This window comes from Chaetodon auriga, chromosome 1 (genome assembly GCF_051107435.1).
Source record: "Chaetodon auriga isolate fChaAug3 chromosome 1, fChaAug3.hap1, whole genome shotgun sequence".
NCBI classification, from domain to species: Eukaryota; Metazoa; Chordata; class Actinopteri; order Chaetodontiformes; family Chaetodontidae; genus Chaetodon; species Chaetodon auriga.
The window spans coordinates 3,852,256-3,868,876 of record NC_135074.1 but is presented as its reverse complement, the minus strand read 5'-3'; the positions used below and the strand labels follow the sequence as shown (position 1 = coordinate 3,868,876).

Genomic DNA, 16,621 nt, shown 5'->3' with positions numbered 1-16,621 from the left:
TTGTTATAGTTTTATGGTCTTCATTGGTCTTTTTCAGCATTCCCACTGTACACTACCTGCCCAGTACCAAACAAAAGACATATAGTTTGTGGCTAGCTGAGTCAGCAAGCATTGGATATTTTTCCAGGAGTTTCTCCACATCTCCTGGGTGTGTAAATAGGCAATATATCCTGTGTGTGTTTGGCTTACATTTTGTTCTTCTGTCCCATAGCAGCTTGTAATGGCTATGTAACACGTAGCTTAAGCCATGGCCAAATCCATTTCTGTCTATTTCTTATTCACTCCAACAAATGACAAAACAATTGATACAGTTGATCAAACAGTTGTCGTCGTTATCTTCCTATGTTGATTTGTCAGACGTTGTTGCAGCTAACAGATGACATTTGAAACCGTCACTAAATCACTCTGCTATTTTCGTACAGAGAAATATGCTAATAGAACAAATATGTGATGAATTTGGCTGCATTAAAGACAGCACAGTGATCACAGAGAGCAGAAGGGACAGAGAGGAGTTTTGACTGTAGCCTGCCAAATCACATTCGGGGCTGATGACAATTTTTGGCTAAAACTTTACCTGTGATCACTCATTTCAAATTTTTAAATGATGATATGCTAATCATACAGCTGTTGTCATTAACCTGTGTTTATGTTAATTGTATTGGATGACACAAAGATTTTCAAATTCTGATTTTAAATCTATGGACACAGACAAACACGCACACACTTACACTTGCACTCAAATACTTGGATATTCTTAATAAGAAAGAAAAACAAATAACAAAAATAGATGACACAGATGTCAGTAATGCTCCTTTGTAAAACTCTGAGAAACAGAATAGTATGCACAGTTTTTGAAACATCTGCTACTGTAACAGAGCTAGCATCTTCCTTTGTGGAAGGAAACACTACAAGAGTGTGCAAACAAAACCGGAAACTGAGTAAATGCATGCTCGAGTAGGCTCCCCTACTGACATACATGTCAGTGCTTCTGCCAAGATTTTATCCTTTCCTGCTTCATGTAGTACACCCAGGTTGAATGGCTGTAAAACTACTGCCCACCTGAAAACTCTGGGTTCAACATTTTGAGCTTGGCTAAGAAAGCCATCGGATTGTGGTCCATGTACACCATAACCTCTCGATCTGTCTGAGACATGTCAAAATGCTTCAGGGGACTCCTAACCTCATGACTGAATACCAATTCAAAGGGAGTGAATTCCATAGATCTGTCATAGCAGAAAGTAAGAATGGATGTGTGATATCCAAGTCTGCAGTAAACTTAATGCTGGATATCATTAACATATGTTTTACAGTTTGATTAGCCCATTGAAAAGCTCTTTGGGCTTTGGGCTCACTGGGGACAATATGTGGATGAAACTGCATTCGAAATACCAAGCTCACATATAACCCTCTGAATGACACAAGACACAAAATTGGTTCCCTGGTCATGCTGCACTTAGTTTGGCAACCCAAACCAATAGCCTCAGGGAAACAAGTGGTAACATCCATTATGGTCAACAACGGACTAAGGCCCTCCTCCTTTTTTTAGGCAAGGGGCCAACACAATCATTATGATTATTAATCTGACCACTGTAGACTGTAAGTTTCCATACTAACTGAAAAGAGTGAAAGTGGTGACAAAAAGCTTCCATATCTTCATAAAGTTCGCGAGGCAGGAACCTTGAACAGAACCAGGCTCTGGGTGGGCAGCCATCTGCCTTGACCTGTTGGGTTTGGAGGGAGAGAGAAAAATAACATTAATATGTATATAATGACAGAAATATGGTTAATAATAACACTTGCAATGGGCATCAAGCAGGACCACAGCAGTAGGTGCAACCATGATCTACAATGTAGGCGTAGTGACGATCCATGGGAACCTGTGAGATGAGAACTCAAGTACATTAATATGTACAGATGGAGAGGGAGAGAGGAGCTTCGTGTGTCATGGGAAGTCCCCCAACAGTTTAAACCTGTAGCAGCATAACAAGGGGCTGGTCCAAGCAAGTGTGAGCCAGCCCTAACTGTAAGCTTCATCAAAAAGCTTAACCAAGTAACTCCTATGATTTTAGCACTGTTTGTTGAACCACATCACAGCCATCAATGTGACTCAAATCTAGAGCAACATAAGCCTCCTGGGTCTCCCCTGTTAGGGAACCCTCTATGAGGGTCATCCACTCCTTTTAAGGCCAGTCTCTCAGCAATCTTCTCAAACACCTCAAACAATGATTTGTTCCAAAGAAAAAAAACCCCATTTAGATCAGATTTCTCACTGCTCCTGACATCTGCAATCCAAAGTAAGCTTTCGACTTCTTGACCCTCACACTCCCTCTCTTTCTCTTCAGGAATATAGCTAACCAATATACTCTGCATGTGTTCTGACTTCTGAGCATCCTCAGGGGCATCTAACGTCTATCTAATATATAACTAATATAACTAACATCTATATTCCATCAGTATGCATAGTTTAGGTATATCCAGCTGAACTAAACGTATGTGCATTACAATGGTTTAAAAAAACTCCTCTGGCTAAAATGACACAAAAATATTGTGATATTATTGATTCCAGTAGAAGACAGCTGTACAGAGAGATGCTTGCTTTAATCAAATATTATTTGATTAATTGTTTTCCCCCATTGATGCTTTTTCTGTGCAAACTTGAATGTGCAGCTGAAGCAACTTGTCAGATATGGTACTTTAGACATCAGAGTACTTGTTTATGCAACCAAATGTGTTCTTCATGATGCAGTTTTTGTGTTTTATAGACATAAATTCTTAAGTTCAGGGAGTCTGTCTGCAAACTGTTTTTTTTTTTTTTTTTTTTTTGCTTTCTCTCTGTTTTGTGTGGTTACTGTCACTGCCTCTTGATGTGGAGAGGCTTGGGTCTAGACGTGATACATAAATATGTGCGAAAACATCGAAACATGCCATCATTCAGTTTTTGGGAGCTTTCAAAATTCAATGTGTGGACTACCTCTCCTTCTCCTTTACTGGCCCCTTTTCAACCACAGTGGCAAGATCATGACCAGGTTCTGGTCCTTCCAAAATCCTATTTCAGTAAACACATACGAACAATTTACATAGCATAACATTCATCAAACTCCAACACAGTGACAAGCAGGTCTTGTTGCAGTCCAGTTACTAGATGCCAATGTGCAGCTGTTCACACTTAGATGAGCACTCCCACATGTCAGTGGGAACCTCTCCTCCTCCACTGTTGTCGCTGTAGTGCGAGCACACTCAGCACTGCCCAGGGTTGTAAAACCCTGCTGCTTTGACTGTTTATGACTGCAAAGTTTTCCATCCACATTTGGCCTTCCCAGATCACATTTAGAAATGGCTAAATCTTTTATTCCTCTCCCTCTTTTAATTGAAAATGATGCACTAGCACCATTATTTGGCAAGTAATTGAGTGGACTCTTTTGATCAGCATGGCCAGCTACACTTCATCTCGGCAGAGTAAAGCTGTAAAGTATGTTGTGTCACCTCTCAGGCTGTGTCCAGGCCGACTTGAGCCTTGTCATTCATTTGAATGGAGCCAGTCTGTCAAGGCAATGGAGGTGACAATGTGGCAGGCTCATGCAAAACAATGCGGGTTGGGCTGCCAAAAAGTCGAGCCTGGCACAACATCAGATTAAAATGTCAGTTGTCAGTGACACTTCTGACAAATATTATTTTGAATTTAGTTTTATAGCAACTAGAAAAACCACAGATTTTTTTCATACATTCATTTCTAATTCCTTTGCTAACATTAAATTTATAGCCCCCTGTAGACATCCTGCCCCTCTCTAATGACAGCTGGCTCTTCACCCCACCTTCTGGTGTGGCTGTTTGGAATACCTACAAACGCCTTTGCATTCCAACACGGTCGGTTACTTCTTTTCTGGAATAACCCTTTAGCAGAGACTTATTTACTGTGGGTGAAGTCTACATGAATGCTTGCCTAATTTCAATAACATCAGTGCTGTAAGCTGTGGTATTAGTGCAGTTATAGTAAAATTTGATTAAAGATGGATTGAGTTAACTTGTTGTTTCTTTTGTAGGACAGATTTCTGCGTTCACAAAGACGAACCCTGTGATACTGTTGGTGAGTACCACCATGTCTTCACCATGTCTCTCTCTCTCCCTCTCTCTCTCTCCCTCTCTCTCTCTCTCTCTCTCTCTCTCTCTCTCTCACACACACACACTCTCACACACTCACACACTCACACACTTGTAATATCCAAACTCCAAAACACAAAACATACACCATGCCAAAACCGATGGGAAGTGGCATATAGCTCTGTCTGGAGTTATGAAATCATTTTAGGGCATGTGGTGACCTTAGTCTGAGGAAAAAAATGACATTTCTTTACTGGAGCTGTCTTTTCAGACACTCAGTTACCATGACACTTGAACTTGAACACATGTGTTCCACAGAAAAACATTTTGGCCCCTATTTTCATGGCAGCACTCTGACCTCTTGGAATTTTCCTGACCTTCAAATTCACTTTGCCCGTCTGTGTGGTATTTTGGTGTCAAGCACAAGGTGCACAGGTGGGAGGAAGAGGCGCGAACCGGTGGAAAGGTAATTCAAATGAGGCAGGGCAAAGTGAGCAGTCCACATGTCGAAGTATCCTTGGGCAACATACTGAATGCCAAATTTCTCTGATACTGGGCCATCGGTGTGCGGATGAATGGTTGAAAAGCTTGTAATGAACTGGTGACAGAGCCACCATTATACAAATGTGTGTGAAAGGGTGAATGCAGAGTTGTGCTGTAAAAGTGCTTTGAGTGGTCGTCAGACTAGAAAAGCTATATAAATACAGTCCATTTACCATTTGCAAACTCCTCAATGTAAATTCACAATAATGCTCAAATCGTAAGCAATTTTGATCCCATCTGCATGATTCCACTATGCTGGGTGACCTCCTGGGAGGGTAAGCGAGTTGATAACCTCTCGGAATCACTGGAACCTCACAGCCTTCTTTTGGAGAGTGATCAGACCAAAAAAAGCACTAAGTTCAAAAAATGCACGGATCTGCATTGATGGGGTGTATTTCATCTGGTACCAGCGAGATGATGAATTATGATCCAGGAAGTACAAAGAGATCCATGAGTCTGAAAGTTCATCAGAGGCGAAACACACATTGCACGTTTTTTGATACTGTGGAATTTTACAACTCAATGATTTGGTCATCTGCCTGGAGGGTCGCAAGGTTAACACAAGAGATACCCAATTCTCGCTCCAATGTAATCCACTGAGAGTGGTCACATGTACGTCTTCAGCTGGCCAATGTTTCAAGATCTTTGAGACAGAGTGGTTGCCTCTCTCCATTGCCTCTAATCAAAAATTTAACAATTCAAATATCTGTCTTTATACCGTATAAATACATGTATGACCCCTGCACACTGTAGCGTAGTGATGGAGGGTGAGTGAATAAGGCTTGTGGTGGGGCTGAGTAAGGAATGTTGTATGTTGTTATTTCTTGGTTTGTAATTATTTGTACAACTGCCCCCCAAAAGACCATGAAAAAAATACTCTGACCTGTCATGTGCATTTGTATGCACATCTGTCCACATCCATTTTCGAAAACACTTTCTGTTCAGTTCTTCAGGGGATAGTAAAACAGTATATTTTAATTGTATTCTTACATGCTCCATAATAAGTTTGATGTAATATCCGAAATACTCTAAGATGTGAAAATGGAGGACTGATAAAGAGGAAGATAAGGAAGGATGCCTGCCAACCGTTGATGCTTCGAATGGTAACTTGATCAGTTATTAGGGAATAGGCAGCGTTCAGACTGATTGTGAGAATGCTGCATTGTATCCAAAACAGCACTGTAATCTGCAGCCATTTGAAACAGCTGTGCCTTACTTATCATGCAGCACACCGCCCATCTCAACCTGTCAGGGTTCTTCAAGATGATGTTTATTGTGTCTTACACCACTGGGGAAAAACACTCTTGTTGGATTTTTTTCTGGCAACAGTTTTTCTTCACATTCCAGTGGATTGCTATACTGGGAAACAAGAAGTCCTCCAAACCAAATGACACCAAAGTATGAACATTGTTTGTATTTGCCTTCCAAATCAATCCATGTAAGCCTTTTGCATTCTGCTGCCTTTATCAGCAGGAGAGCATGGTCTGTCATTGTCCTTCAAAATTGTTACAAATGACAAAATGATTCATTTTAGAGTTTCCTGATCTACTGCGTCTATGGTTAAAGCTTAATTTAACCATTTACCTCAACCTCTCCCTTTGAGGTTTTGTGTCTGTGCATCACCATCAAGCTACATTCACTCTTAATATCATAATATTACAAAAACAGAAGGCATACTCCACTAGGACTGTCAAAAATTATGGTTGATTATCACTTCTTAAAAAAACCCCATAGGTTCAAACCATTAATATATCTATTTTTTGCGCAAGAGGGCAAACTAATACCAGAGACAAACCACTTGTACATTTATTTCAACATAAACATGTCTCAGATTGTTATTCTAAGTGAAAAGATTCCCTACAGAGACAGACTTTTTTGTTAAAGAATAAGATCCTTTTTGTTTAACCAGAAACAGTCGCTATATCGGAATCGCGAATAAGGAGAGGAGTGAGAGCGTGGACAGACATCAGACACACAGCAAAAACGGTGTGTAGAGCCAGAATATTTTCACATCTAACTCGCAAATTTTTCACACGGTACTTGTTTAGTTGGAGAGAAACCCTGGAGCGTTTACCCCCCTGGTGAGGCTCATTGGGGTTGGTGTGAATGCAGGGATCGACCCTTGGTCGGCCTCAAAGTGGTAGTCTCGGTTTTCTGTGGTAAGCTCGTCTGATGGCAGAGTGTCTTCTTTTGAATGTGTTATATTAAATTCATGCTGTCTTGCCAGACATTCAAATGTGCGATCTTCTGAAGTCTACTAATAAAATCTCCAGATCATAACTAGCATGGGCGGAAACAAGACCTGACTGAGCGCCATGATGTTTAGCAGTCCAGTCGAAATTATAGTACTAAGTATAGTAGCCCAGGTAGAAATTGCAAGCACCCTCTGACTGTCTGACCAATAATATTATGACATTTCCAACCACGTGGTTTGCTCATGAAATTAAATTGCAGCTGGAAATTACATTAACAAATTGACAATTAAATCAGTAAATAATAAAGTATATCAAGAAATTAAATGGGTATCAAATGAAAAATAAAAGTACCTCTCCTGAAATTGAAGTAATAATTGAGATAATGAAATAAATAAGTAATCAAATATATATTCAAAAAAGTCAGTATCCACTGAAGTAAATAAATGAGTGTATTATAATATGTGTATTCCATCCTGGCTTACATTTGTTTTAATGTATTTTATATATACGTACCACAGACTTCACACTCTCCTCTGTTTGGACAAATCACAGAATGATCTGATGAGGAGTAAAGGAGAGTGATTGTTGACTGTGTGGTGCACAGCTCACTTCTGGTAAACTGATAACCTATTTTAGGATTTTATCAGGAATATACCAATTGTTAACCTTCTCAGGACTGACTCAAGTGATTAATACAAATATCTGGGTGTGTACTTGGACAAGAAGCTGTGCTGGAGAGAGAACACGGACATTATTTATGGGAAAGGCCGGTCCAGCCTTTTTTCTTTTGAAGGAAATGAAGAACTTTACCATGTGTAGCCGGACAGTTTTATTGCACAGTTGTGTCTTTGTACTGTGTTGGCAGTATGCAGAAGGTTGATGATCATAGGCCAAATAAGATCAGGTGAAAAAATCACAAAGGTTATTATAAAAAATAGTCTGCGAGTTCTCCATCACTTTCAGGTGAGTGTTATTGTTCTGGTCTGGTGCATGTGTACGAGTGACTCTGAGAACGGCTTACAGTGGTGGAGACATCTTGCTTAGTCTGTCTCTAGCAAACTCACTAGTTTCACTAAACTCCCATGAATAACATTTTCATAGACCACTGAAAATGATTTATGTCGTGATAATTATTTTGTTCTGTAAATGACTCAACCTCTTGCACTTGTTTTTGCTTGACGACCATGGATTTATTCGCTGGAGCTCTGCTTTGCACCCTTGTGGTGTCAATATAATAGGCTTGTTGACATTAAAGGGGCTGCACAGAGCCTCATATGGAACATACATTAATGTGTGCAAACTGTTTAATGACAACATATTTCATTTGTTCTCCTACAATCAGCTGTTGTCAAGTAAAATATTATGCATTTTTTATGGTTGTCCTTAAGAAACTTAAAGTGCTCACTTGAAGTTTGGAAGAGATTGTGGCTTGAAGAACAAGACAGGATGCCTTGACATTTTAGTTTAATCAAAACTGTCAACTCTCCCGAATCAAACCAAGTGGTTTAATAGCTTAAATCTAACAACACATGAAATGCTGGATTTAAAGCCTGCTCTCTGTTGTCAGAGTCCTGAGCTTTGAATTTGAAACCTTCCTGGAGTTGAAAAAAGTTACCAGGGAATGTAATCCAGGCAGCAATTATGTTTCCTCAAAAACACATTTGGCAAAAGAAACTAAACATACTTAGTAGATAAACATTCTCAGTAGGAGGCGGGTTTGCTAAAGAACGGTCTGCATGAATTTCTTCTGCCTCTGTGAAACTCTGTGCTTCTGTATCATGTAAAGCTGGAACTCTTCCATCTACCACTGTGATTTATGCCTTTGGAAGTCAAAGAATTGGCCTTGGCCCATAAAAGTCAATGTGGTTTTCTTTTCTGCTTGTTTCCCAGTTTGACCACATGAACCCAGAGTGCAGACATTTTTTTTTTCAGCCCAGTACATTCAGTTTATCAAGGGGCTCAAACATTCCCTGAATTGTAAATGACGTAGAGACAGAATGAAATTAGTAAACAAACCAGAGCAGTTCTGCACTGACTTCATCTAAGTCAGGCACTGTAATATACTGCCAATATACTGCTCCTCAGAGAGCATCTGTACTTCACAAATGTTTGTTATAGGGAGTCCTTCTCATGTGGAATACATCTTTGAACAAAGTCCAGTAAATCTGCTGATTTTTCATAGGAAGAGGACTTGCGAATGCATTCACATTCAGCCTGCACCTGAAGCAGAAATTTAGGGCCCCATGACACTTTTCATCTGGTTTTGTGTGTGTGTGTGTGTGTGTGTGTGTGTGTGTGTGTGTGTGTGTGTGTGTGTGTGTGTGTGTGTGTGTGTTAGAGGTAGTTTGTTTGAGTGAGTATGTTGCATGACTGGCAGTATGATTTCCTTTCCTTTTAAAGAAGCCTCATAGTTTCAATTCAGTTGCTGCTCTGTTGAGCCGTTCAGCCTCATATCAGATCCAGTGGTCTGTAAATGAATTTCCATATGAAGGATTTACTATAAATAACTTTACAGAGTTGCATGGTTCTCGATTTTGGGAGTATTTATACTTAAATAAAACTTTCCTTGTCCCAATTTCTCTCAACTGGATGTTTTCTTTGTGTGTTTGTGTGTGTGTGTGTGTGTGTGTGTGTGTGTGTGTGTGTGTGTGTGTGTGTGTGTGGGTGTGTTTTAAGTGGCTTGCATCTGGTTTAACCAAAAACATTCTAGTCATATTTTAGTATAATGGCAACAAAAATTGAGGCTTGGCATAATTGCTCCATTCAAACCTGCCCAGTTAAACAGCCTTCTTACGTTAGGCATATACTTCATGTGCCTAATATGGATAAGATGTCCAAAAATGCTCCAAGGCAAGATGTCCAAACATCCACTGCACATTCTTTTTTTTTTCTGGACAATTCTGGTCGACTGCCTGCACGCACAGTGGAGCACATTGTGATCATTGTGATCATTTGAAGAATCATTATTGAAAGTGTTTTGATGCTCAGGATGTTTTCATCATTCAGTTTTTCAGCTGTTGTAGTGGAGTCTGCCCAGACTAGAACATGTCCTCATACTAAAACAGCTGAATAAGTTGATTGGCAGTGACTCCTAACGTGACATATGTGACCACTGGAGAGTACCAGCGATCGACATACCAGACCTTCATCATACCAGACCTTCGGCGTCACATGGTTAACATCATGACACAGTTGCAGTTTGCTGAGGTTTAGGCAACAAAACTACTCGATTAGGTTTAGGAAAAGATCATGGTTTGGGTAAAAAACATTTACATTCTGTACTTAATGTAAGTAAACTCACATAAGCCAACACTAATTTTTGGTTTCACATGGGACATGAACAGCAGTCTCCTGGGTTTAAGTTCAGGATTTGTGTGACACATCCATCCACCCCACCTCTCCATGTGCGGAGTTTCTTGCCCTTAACACTATATCACCTGACTTCCTCCTTTGCTCTCGTCATAATTACTAGAGGTCGCAGCTTCACAATAAGCATAAATATGGGTTGTCATAACCTACTTGTACAGGTGACCTTTACGCCATTTTTTCTGATGAGGACAGGCTGGCTATGACAGGCAGGGAAAACAGACTTTGAGCTCTATTTTTGTGAACCCAGAAGATCGCAGTCAAGGACATGCCGCCCAGGGCGTATCTTCCAGGCAGTACTTTGGCCAGACTTGTTAAAAAAGTGCATGTTGCAAGCAGCAATACTGAGGCAGGATTGTTAAGAACAGGTGGTCCTGGGGAAGTAGAGGAAAGAGGAGTTTAATCTATGTTGTGTGAGCATATGTATGCAGTAGAATAAAAGAAAGGCCTTCAGTATAGGCTACTATCTTGGATAACAGAACTGGTAAGAAGCACTCAGTCTTTATTCTACCTTGCTCTCATTTATGCTATGATACAAATACATGTTTGTGTGCGTGTGATCATGTGTCAGCTGAGGGTTGTAAAATACCATTGCAGTTGACCAAAAAAATCAGGAAACCCAGGAAAATGCCAGACCGGCGTACGCTGACACCAACATGAGGCCTATATGTAGGTCTGATAACACTTTTACACTAAAATTAGTGTGTATATGTAGGTTTTTAAATGCAGGTGAAGCTGCATTTAAATGTTGACTCATATGCCTTTGCCAGTAGAGGAGCTTGCCTTTCTTTCCTCTGGTGTGTCACATTCAATGTCACAAATGCGGGGAGAAAACAGGGAATAGCAGAAAGCAGCGTGGAGGCCAGTGACATGATTATGGTGGTTGCTTGTATGTCTTTCATGAGATGATGATGTGACAGAAATGGAGTGTAACAAGTTGACAGTTTGGTCTAATATCAGGGGCCATTTACATGCCAACGTCCAGAACTTCAAAGACCAGCGTGTCCACCTGGGTGTCATGTTTCCATCACTGTCGGAGCCAGAGCTGGAGCTAGTAAATACCCGTGACTACCGCAGAGTCATTTGACCCAGGAATGAATGCTGATTCTACCCTTTCCCACTAAAGACGAAAGCCAGATGTTGGTGGGTGTTAATGGGTTTTTATTCAGTGTGGAGGGAGTATCCAAGTATGATTACATCTCCACATTGCAGTCATACAGCGTTTGACAGTGATCTGAATCCATGGATTAAGCATTTATCTGGTGCTCTCCCCCAGTAGGTTTCAAGTCCTGGCTGTTAGGGTTCCAGTTCAACACTTACTAATTATGTTAATCATCGCATGATCATTTGGACTGTAAAATGTCATAAAACAGTGAAAAATATCCACATTTTTCTTGTTGCACAAAGTGATGTCTTCTGTTGTCTTGTGTTGTCTGACAAACAGTCCAAAACTCAAAGACTGTCCATTTGTAATGACATTTTACAGAGAAAACATCGTCACAGTAGAGAGGCTGCAAACAAAATGTACAGTTTCCTGTTGATCAGCTACCCAATGGACTAATGGTTGCAGTTGTAGAATACATACCATGTAAGCATTACTTGAAATAAATATCCCCTGTGGAAATTCTTGATTCTTGAAAGTTCATAAGCAGTGTGACCGTTCATTTAGTGGAGTATGTAGGTGCATGTAGAGAGCAGATGGTGGTATTTCCTAACTGATGCTCAGTGAACCATGTCACCTCAGCCTCATTGACCCACAGGAGTGTGGAAAGAGTTTTTCTTCCTTTTTTCCTGCTAATCTCTTCCTTTGCTTCCTTGTTTTCCTCTCAGCGGCAGGTCCTGACACAACCAGGCTGTCTGTAGTCACTGTCTGAATGGCTCTCTCACTGCAAACACAAACAGCCTAACAAATTGTTCTAAGTATTTACCTTAGAATGTTAAAATGTTGACACAAGTAGGCTTTTAGGTTTTTTAAGAATACCAGTGAGATGATTGTAGTTGAAGGTTTAATCCTGGCTATAATCACTAATTGTGGAGTTTTGAGTTCTCCTTTGGAACAGTGTGACCTACACTGACAAGAGTTTTTACTGAAAGCACCTGGAAAGTCAAAACATGAAAAGCCATGCTTTTGAATGTTGAAGGAATGATGTTGAGGCTTGTGCATTAAGCTTTTCTCAGATGGAGAATGTCTGGTTCGGCTCTGATTTCTGAAAACAGGCCTGTTATCATAGCATATCATGTAACATTCCACCTATACTGTCCAGTGCATATGTGGCTCTACACAGAGTGACAGATGGAACACCTTACTGTGCAAATCTCAAGACAAAAATTGTTTCTCTGAACTACGACCCTACCCATATCATTACAAATGGCCAATAGAGAACAAGTCCATCCAGCTGTCAGGGAGGCCATTCTTCAGTGCAACCACTGGGAGATGCCAAAATGCTCTTCACCTGCATGTAACATCACATTGGCCAATCTGCTGGAATATCAAGTTGCAGTTTACAACCATGTCTGTCCAGACTAATGTATGTAGTGAAGACGTGCCGAGTGTACTTTTTGGGGAAATGTAAGTAATCACTATATTGTCATGTATGAGTGAATAATTGAATCGAATTGAATGTGCCTGCGTATGTAGCCTGATTTAGTATGTACACTGTGCTCACATCTGCTCTCCATGCTGCTGTTCTCATCCGCATCTGTTTTTGAGTGTATCCGGCCTCTTATTCACACGTAGGTCGGCTATTTGGTGCTACGTATGTACAAATTGAAATTTCATTTAGTATTTGTGTGATACAGTCAGTACCACAAGAGTTGCCATTCATTGTATAAATTATGTTCCATTAGTTTTACCCCAGCACAGTTTATCTGGCATGGCATTGTCATGCTTGCTTGCTTTACATATTGTCAAAGTACAGCAGCTCCTCCTCTATAATGTTACATTCAAACTTTAGAGAGAAAAAAATGAAGTGTAAAAGAGAGAGGCGACACTTTTGGCAAAATCCCAAGCATAAATGGTAATGCATCATGAAATGGGAAACTGTGATTTTTGATTAACCCGCTTAGTATCAAGGATATTTTGGATGCAAATATTTGAATCCAATGCATGGTTAGAGAACGGATATTCTCCAAATCATGTAATCCTAAAAGAGATGGTCGCTTTGCTATTATTAATGAACTTACCGGGTCCAATGACAACAGTCCAGATTTTTTTGGCACAACGTCTCACACCTCATCGAATTCTTTGACTTAATAGTAGGAGTAAGCTTCAATACAATCCTCAGCCCAAACCTAGACAGAATGAATACTTGAAACACTGACTACACTCATCTGACATGGCACAACAGTGCATGAAGGATGTAGGTCTTTGTGATTTCCCAAATCAATTTCTTCCTAGTTTTTAATTCTGTTATATGCCCAGTCGATAGTACTGAAAATCATCTAATTATTATTTCAGACCATGTACCAGACAGCTTTGACCTAGTGCATGAAACAGACCCAGTTCCTTCAAGTAGACGGCTGCTCAGCACCTCATTCTGAGCAGACGAAGACTTCAACAATTTCCTTTCCAGAGTAGACACTGAATGAAATGACCACAGACACATCACCATTTGTGCTTTGAAAGGCAGCAAAAGGTGAAACAGATTTCAACCTTTGTCTAATATGTTCCAAATTTGAACCGCAATCAGTGACTATGATTAGAGCTTACTTTGAAATTTGTTTGCTCCGTTGTGCACTCTGCACTCAAGTGACAGTTTGTAACATTATATTATATTTATTATGGAGTCACCTGCTGTACTGCCCGATGCAGGGTGGAAAAGGATTTCCTGCTCCCCTGCTTTCCGGAAGGAGGCCGCCTCCATGCAAGGCCTGCCAGGTGCTCGCTGGGTGGATAGCAGATGGCTCAACCATCTGAGCTGGACACACTGAAAAAGATCCCCTCCATCTCTGGGCTAAACACCTCTGTCGTCTGCCGTCTGGAGGAGCCCACTCCTCAGCAAGCCAGTGACAAGCAGTAGGGAAGCACCTTCTGTTCCGCTCCTCTTCCTTGTTCCGCCTGGACAGAAGTGGTTGTCAAAGGTAGTCAGTGTATGGCTCTGAATGAAACCTTGCCTTAGTGACTCGCCGCCTCAAAATGCTTCCTCCCTCTGGTTGAACTAGACGACAATCCTGATCAGCTGTCAAGCTCAGTCTCCCTTGGTAATATGCCTTAGGAACTTGGTTAAGGTTGGGGAACAATATTGGTCATGGTTAAGAGAAACCAGTGTTTAGGTCTGATGTTTTGTTGATCCATCCATCCACCCCAGCCCTCTCTCTCTGTGGATTAGTGCTTCCACCTTTGCTCCTGATGGACTATAGTCACAATTGCTATAGCTACTAGAGATCTATGGCACTTTCATTTATGTCAGTGTGGGCAGGCTGAATAACAGAAACACCTGTCATTATAATGCAATACAGTTCAGGAGCACCACAGGCTACATCCTCCAAAATGATCATACACCTGAAACAGCACCTCTAAAACTGAACATTATAAGCCTACCTTTATTAAGGCAGGATATTCTCCTCTCACAAGACCTCCATATGGTGACTTATGTGCCACTCGGCCGGACATAATCTTTTTAAGATTCCATAAAGTAGCTTTCATGTTTTGTCTTTCTCTGGTGTCTGAGTTAAAATGTTGGCAGTCTGTCACAGATGACTGTATACAGGTGAAACAGTGACATTCAACTTTCATGTCTCATGGTCTTCATCAAACATGTGTAAGTAAAATGTAATTTTAACAGCTGTTCCAGTTCTTCAGAGTTCAGTTGGAGATACACATTTCTCAGATGTATCCAGTCATACAGTATTTGGTACCTTTGGAAATTAACATCTCAGACTTGGTCTAAACATAGCTTTGCTCTCAAATATACATTTTTGTAATGATGCACTCACTGGCAGAAAGAAAACCAGTGTTGTATAGAGTCAGTTACTCAATAAATGGCTAATAAAAATAAGGGAGGTGATGAAACTGAGTGGACAGGCTCTGATTGGCTCCATATCTCAGTCTTACCCTACATAGCACTACTTCCCACACGCTATCACATATTATCAACATGCACATAGCTATGAGGTAATGGAAATAAATGCAGACAGAGGCAGTGCTGTGTTGTGAGGCATTGTGGCAGCTCCTGGCCATGCCTGGCCCTGCACAACTCTGCCCTACCATAATACTCTCAACCTGCTAATCTTCCTGCACAATGAGAACACTCCTGCTCTTTGTGTGAGCAGGCCGAAAGTGTGTGACCTACTTTGAGCCTCTCTAAAGTCACAGCACTCATAAAAGGTCCTGCTTGAAAACCCCTGCCACCCACAATTCTCCTCCCTGTTTCTCCTCCCCAGCCAGTCTCAAGCTTTTTCATTTAAGATTGCCCCCAAACATACACAAATGAGGCCATGGGACAGCATTTGCTACGATTCCAAGGACCCACAAAGTTTTAGTGATTGATTTGTTTTATTCAATGGTACAATTATCTCTACAATACACAGGTGGATGGTGAGAACTCGGCATTTTTTGGTGTATTCTCTCATCTGGATGTTTTTTATTGTTTTTTTTTCACATTTGGAAAGCAAAAACCTTACCATTTCTCCCTGTATTATTCCTGCTTTAACCTCTCATTACGATGTGCCTTAATATGCCTTATTCGTCTTGAAAATCCCCAAATAGGTCATGGATCCAGGATGATTAACCTTTTTTTTTTGGTTTGCATTGGAACCAGAGTATGATACAGGCTGACTGACAGAAGATATTTAAAGAAAGAGAAACCCTGTTCTCATATATCAGCAAACTGATGGAGGTCTAACCTTAAAAAGCCAATGTGAAGCAGAGCAGGACTGGAGGCAATGGTGGTGGGGTGGTGGATGGAAATGGGATATAAGTCATATTTGTAGCAGTATCCTATTTCCTGTGTTTGCTTTACTGGAGCAGAGATGTAATTGGAAGATTAGGGGGTTGGTTGGATATTGTTGTTGAATGAGGCCCGGAAGACTGGACACTCATGGTTGACTTTATGGAGTGGCTGCTCACTGGTGGGAGGTGACACTGCACAAATCAGCTGATTGGCACCCTGTGTGTGTGTGTGAGTGAGAGTTGGATACAACAACACACTCACACAATGTTTTTCTGGTGTAAAGGGCATTCTACCAAAAAGAGGTCTGTGAGTGTCTTGTTTGTACAGCCTATTTGTATGCGTATCTGCACATGCCTGTATATGTGTCCACATGTCCAAATGTCTATATGGTCACGACAATGTGTGTTTGTGTGTGTGTGTGTGTGTGTGTGTGTGTGTGTGTGTGTGTGTGTGTGTGTGTGTGTTGTACATGGACAGTGAAAAGTTATCGAGCCAAAGTAGCTGTAACAAATGGGCATAGTATAACTG

The 16,621-nt window shown here is 40.8% G+C and overlaps 1 protein-coding gene across 1 annotated transcript in view; it reads left to right on the top strand.

Moving 5' to 3' along the window:
- adamts17 (ADAM metallopeptidase with thrombospondin type 1 motif, 17) overlaps positions 1–16,621 on the top strand; it is a 118,227-nt gene that overhangs the window by 27,928 nt on the left and 73,678 nt on the right. Inside the window, exon 7 of the mRNA XM_076730170.1 lies at positions 4,041–4,084. Coding sequence (XP_076586285.1) covers positions 4,041–4,084 — 44 coding nt within the window. The remainder of the gene's footprint in view (positions 1–4,040; positions 4,085–16,621) is intronic.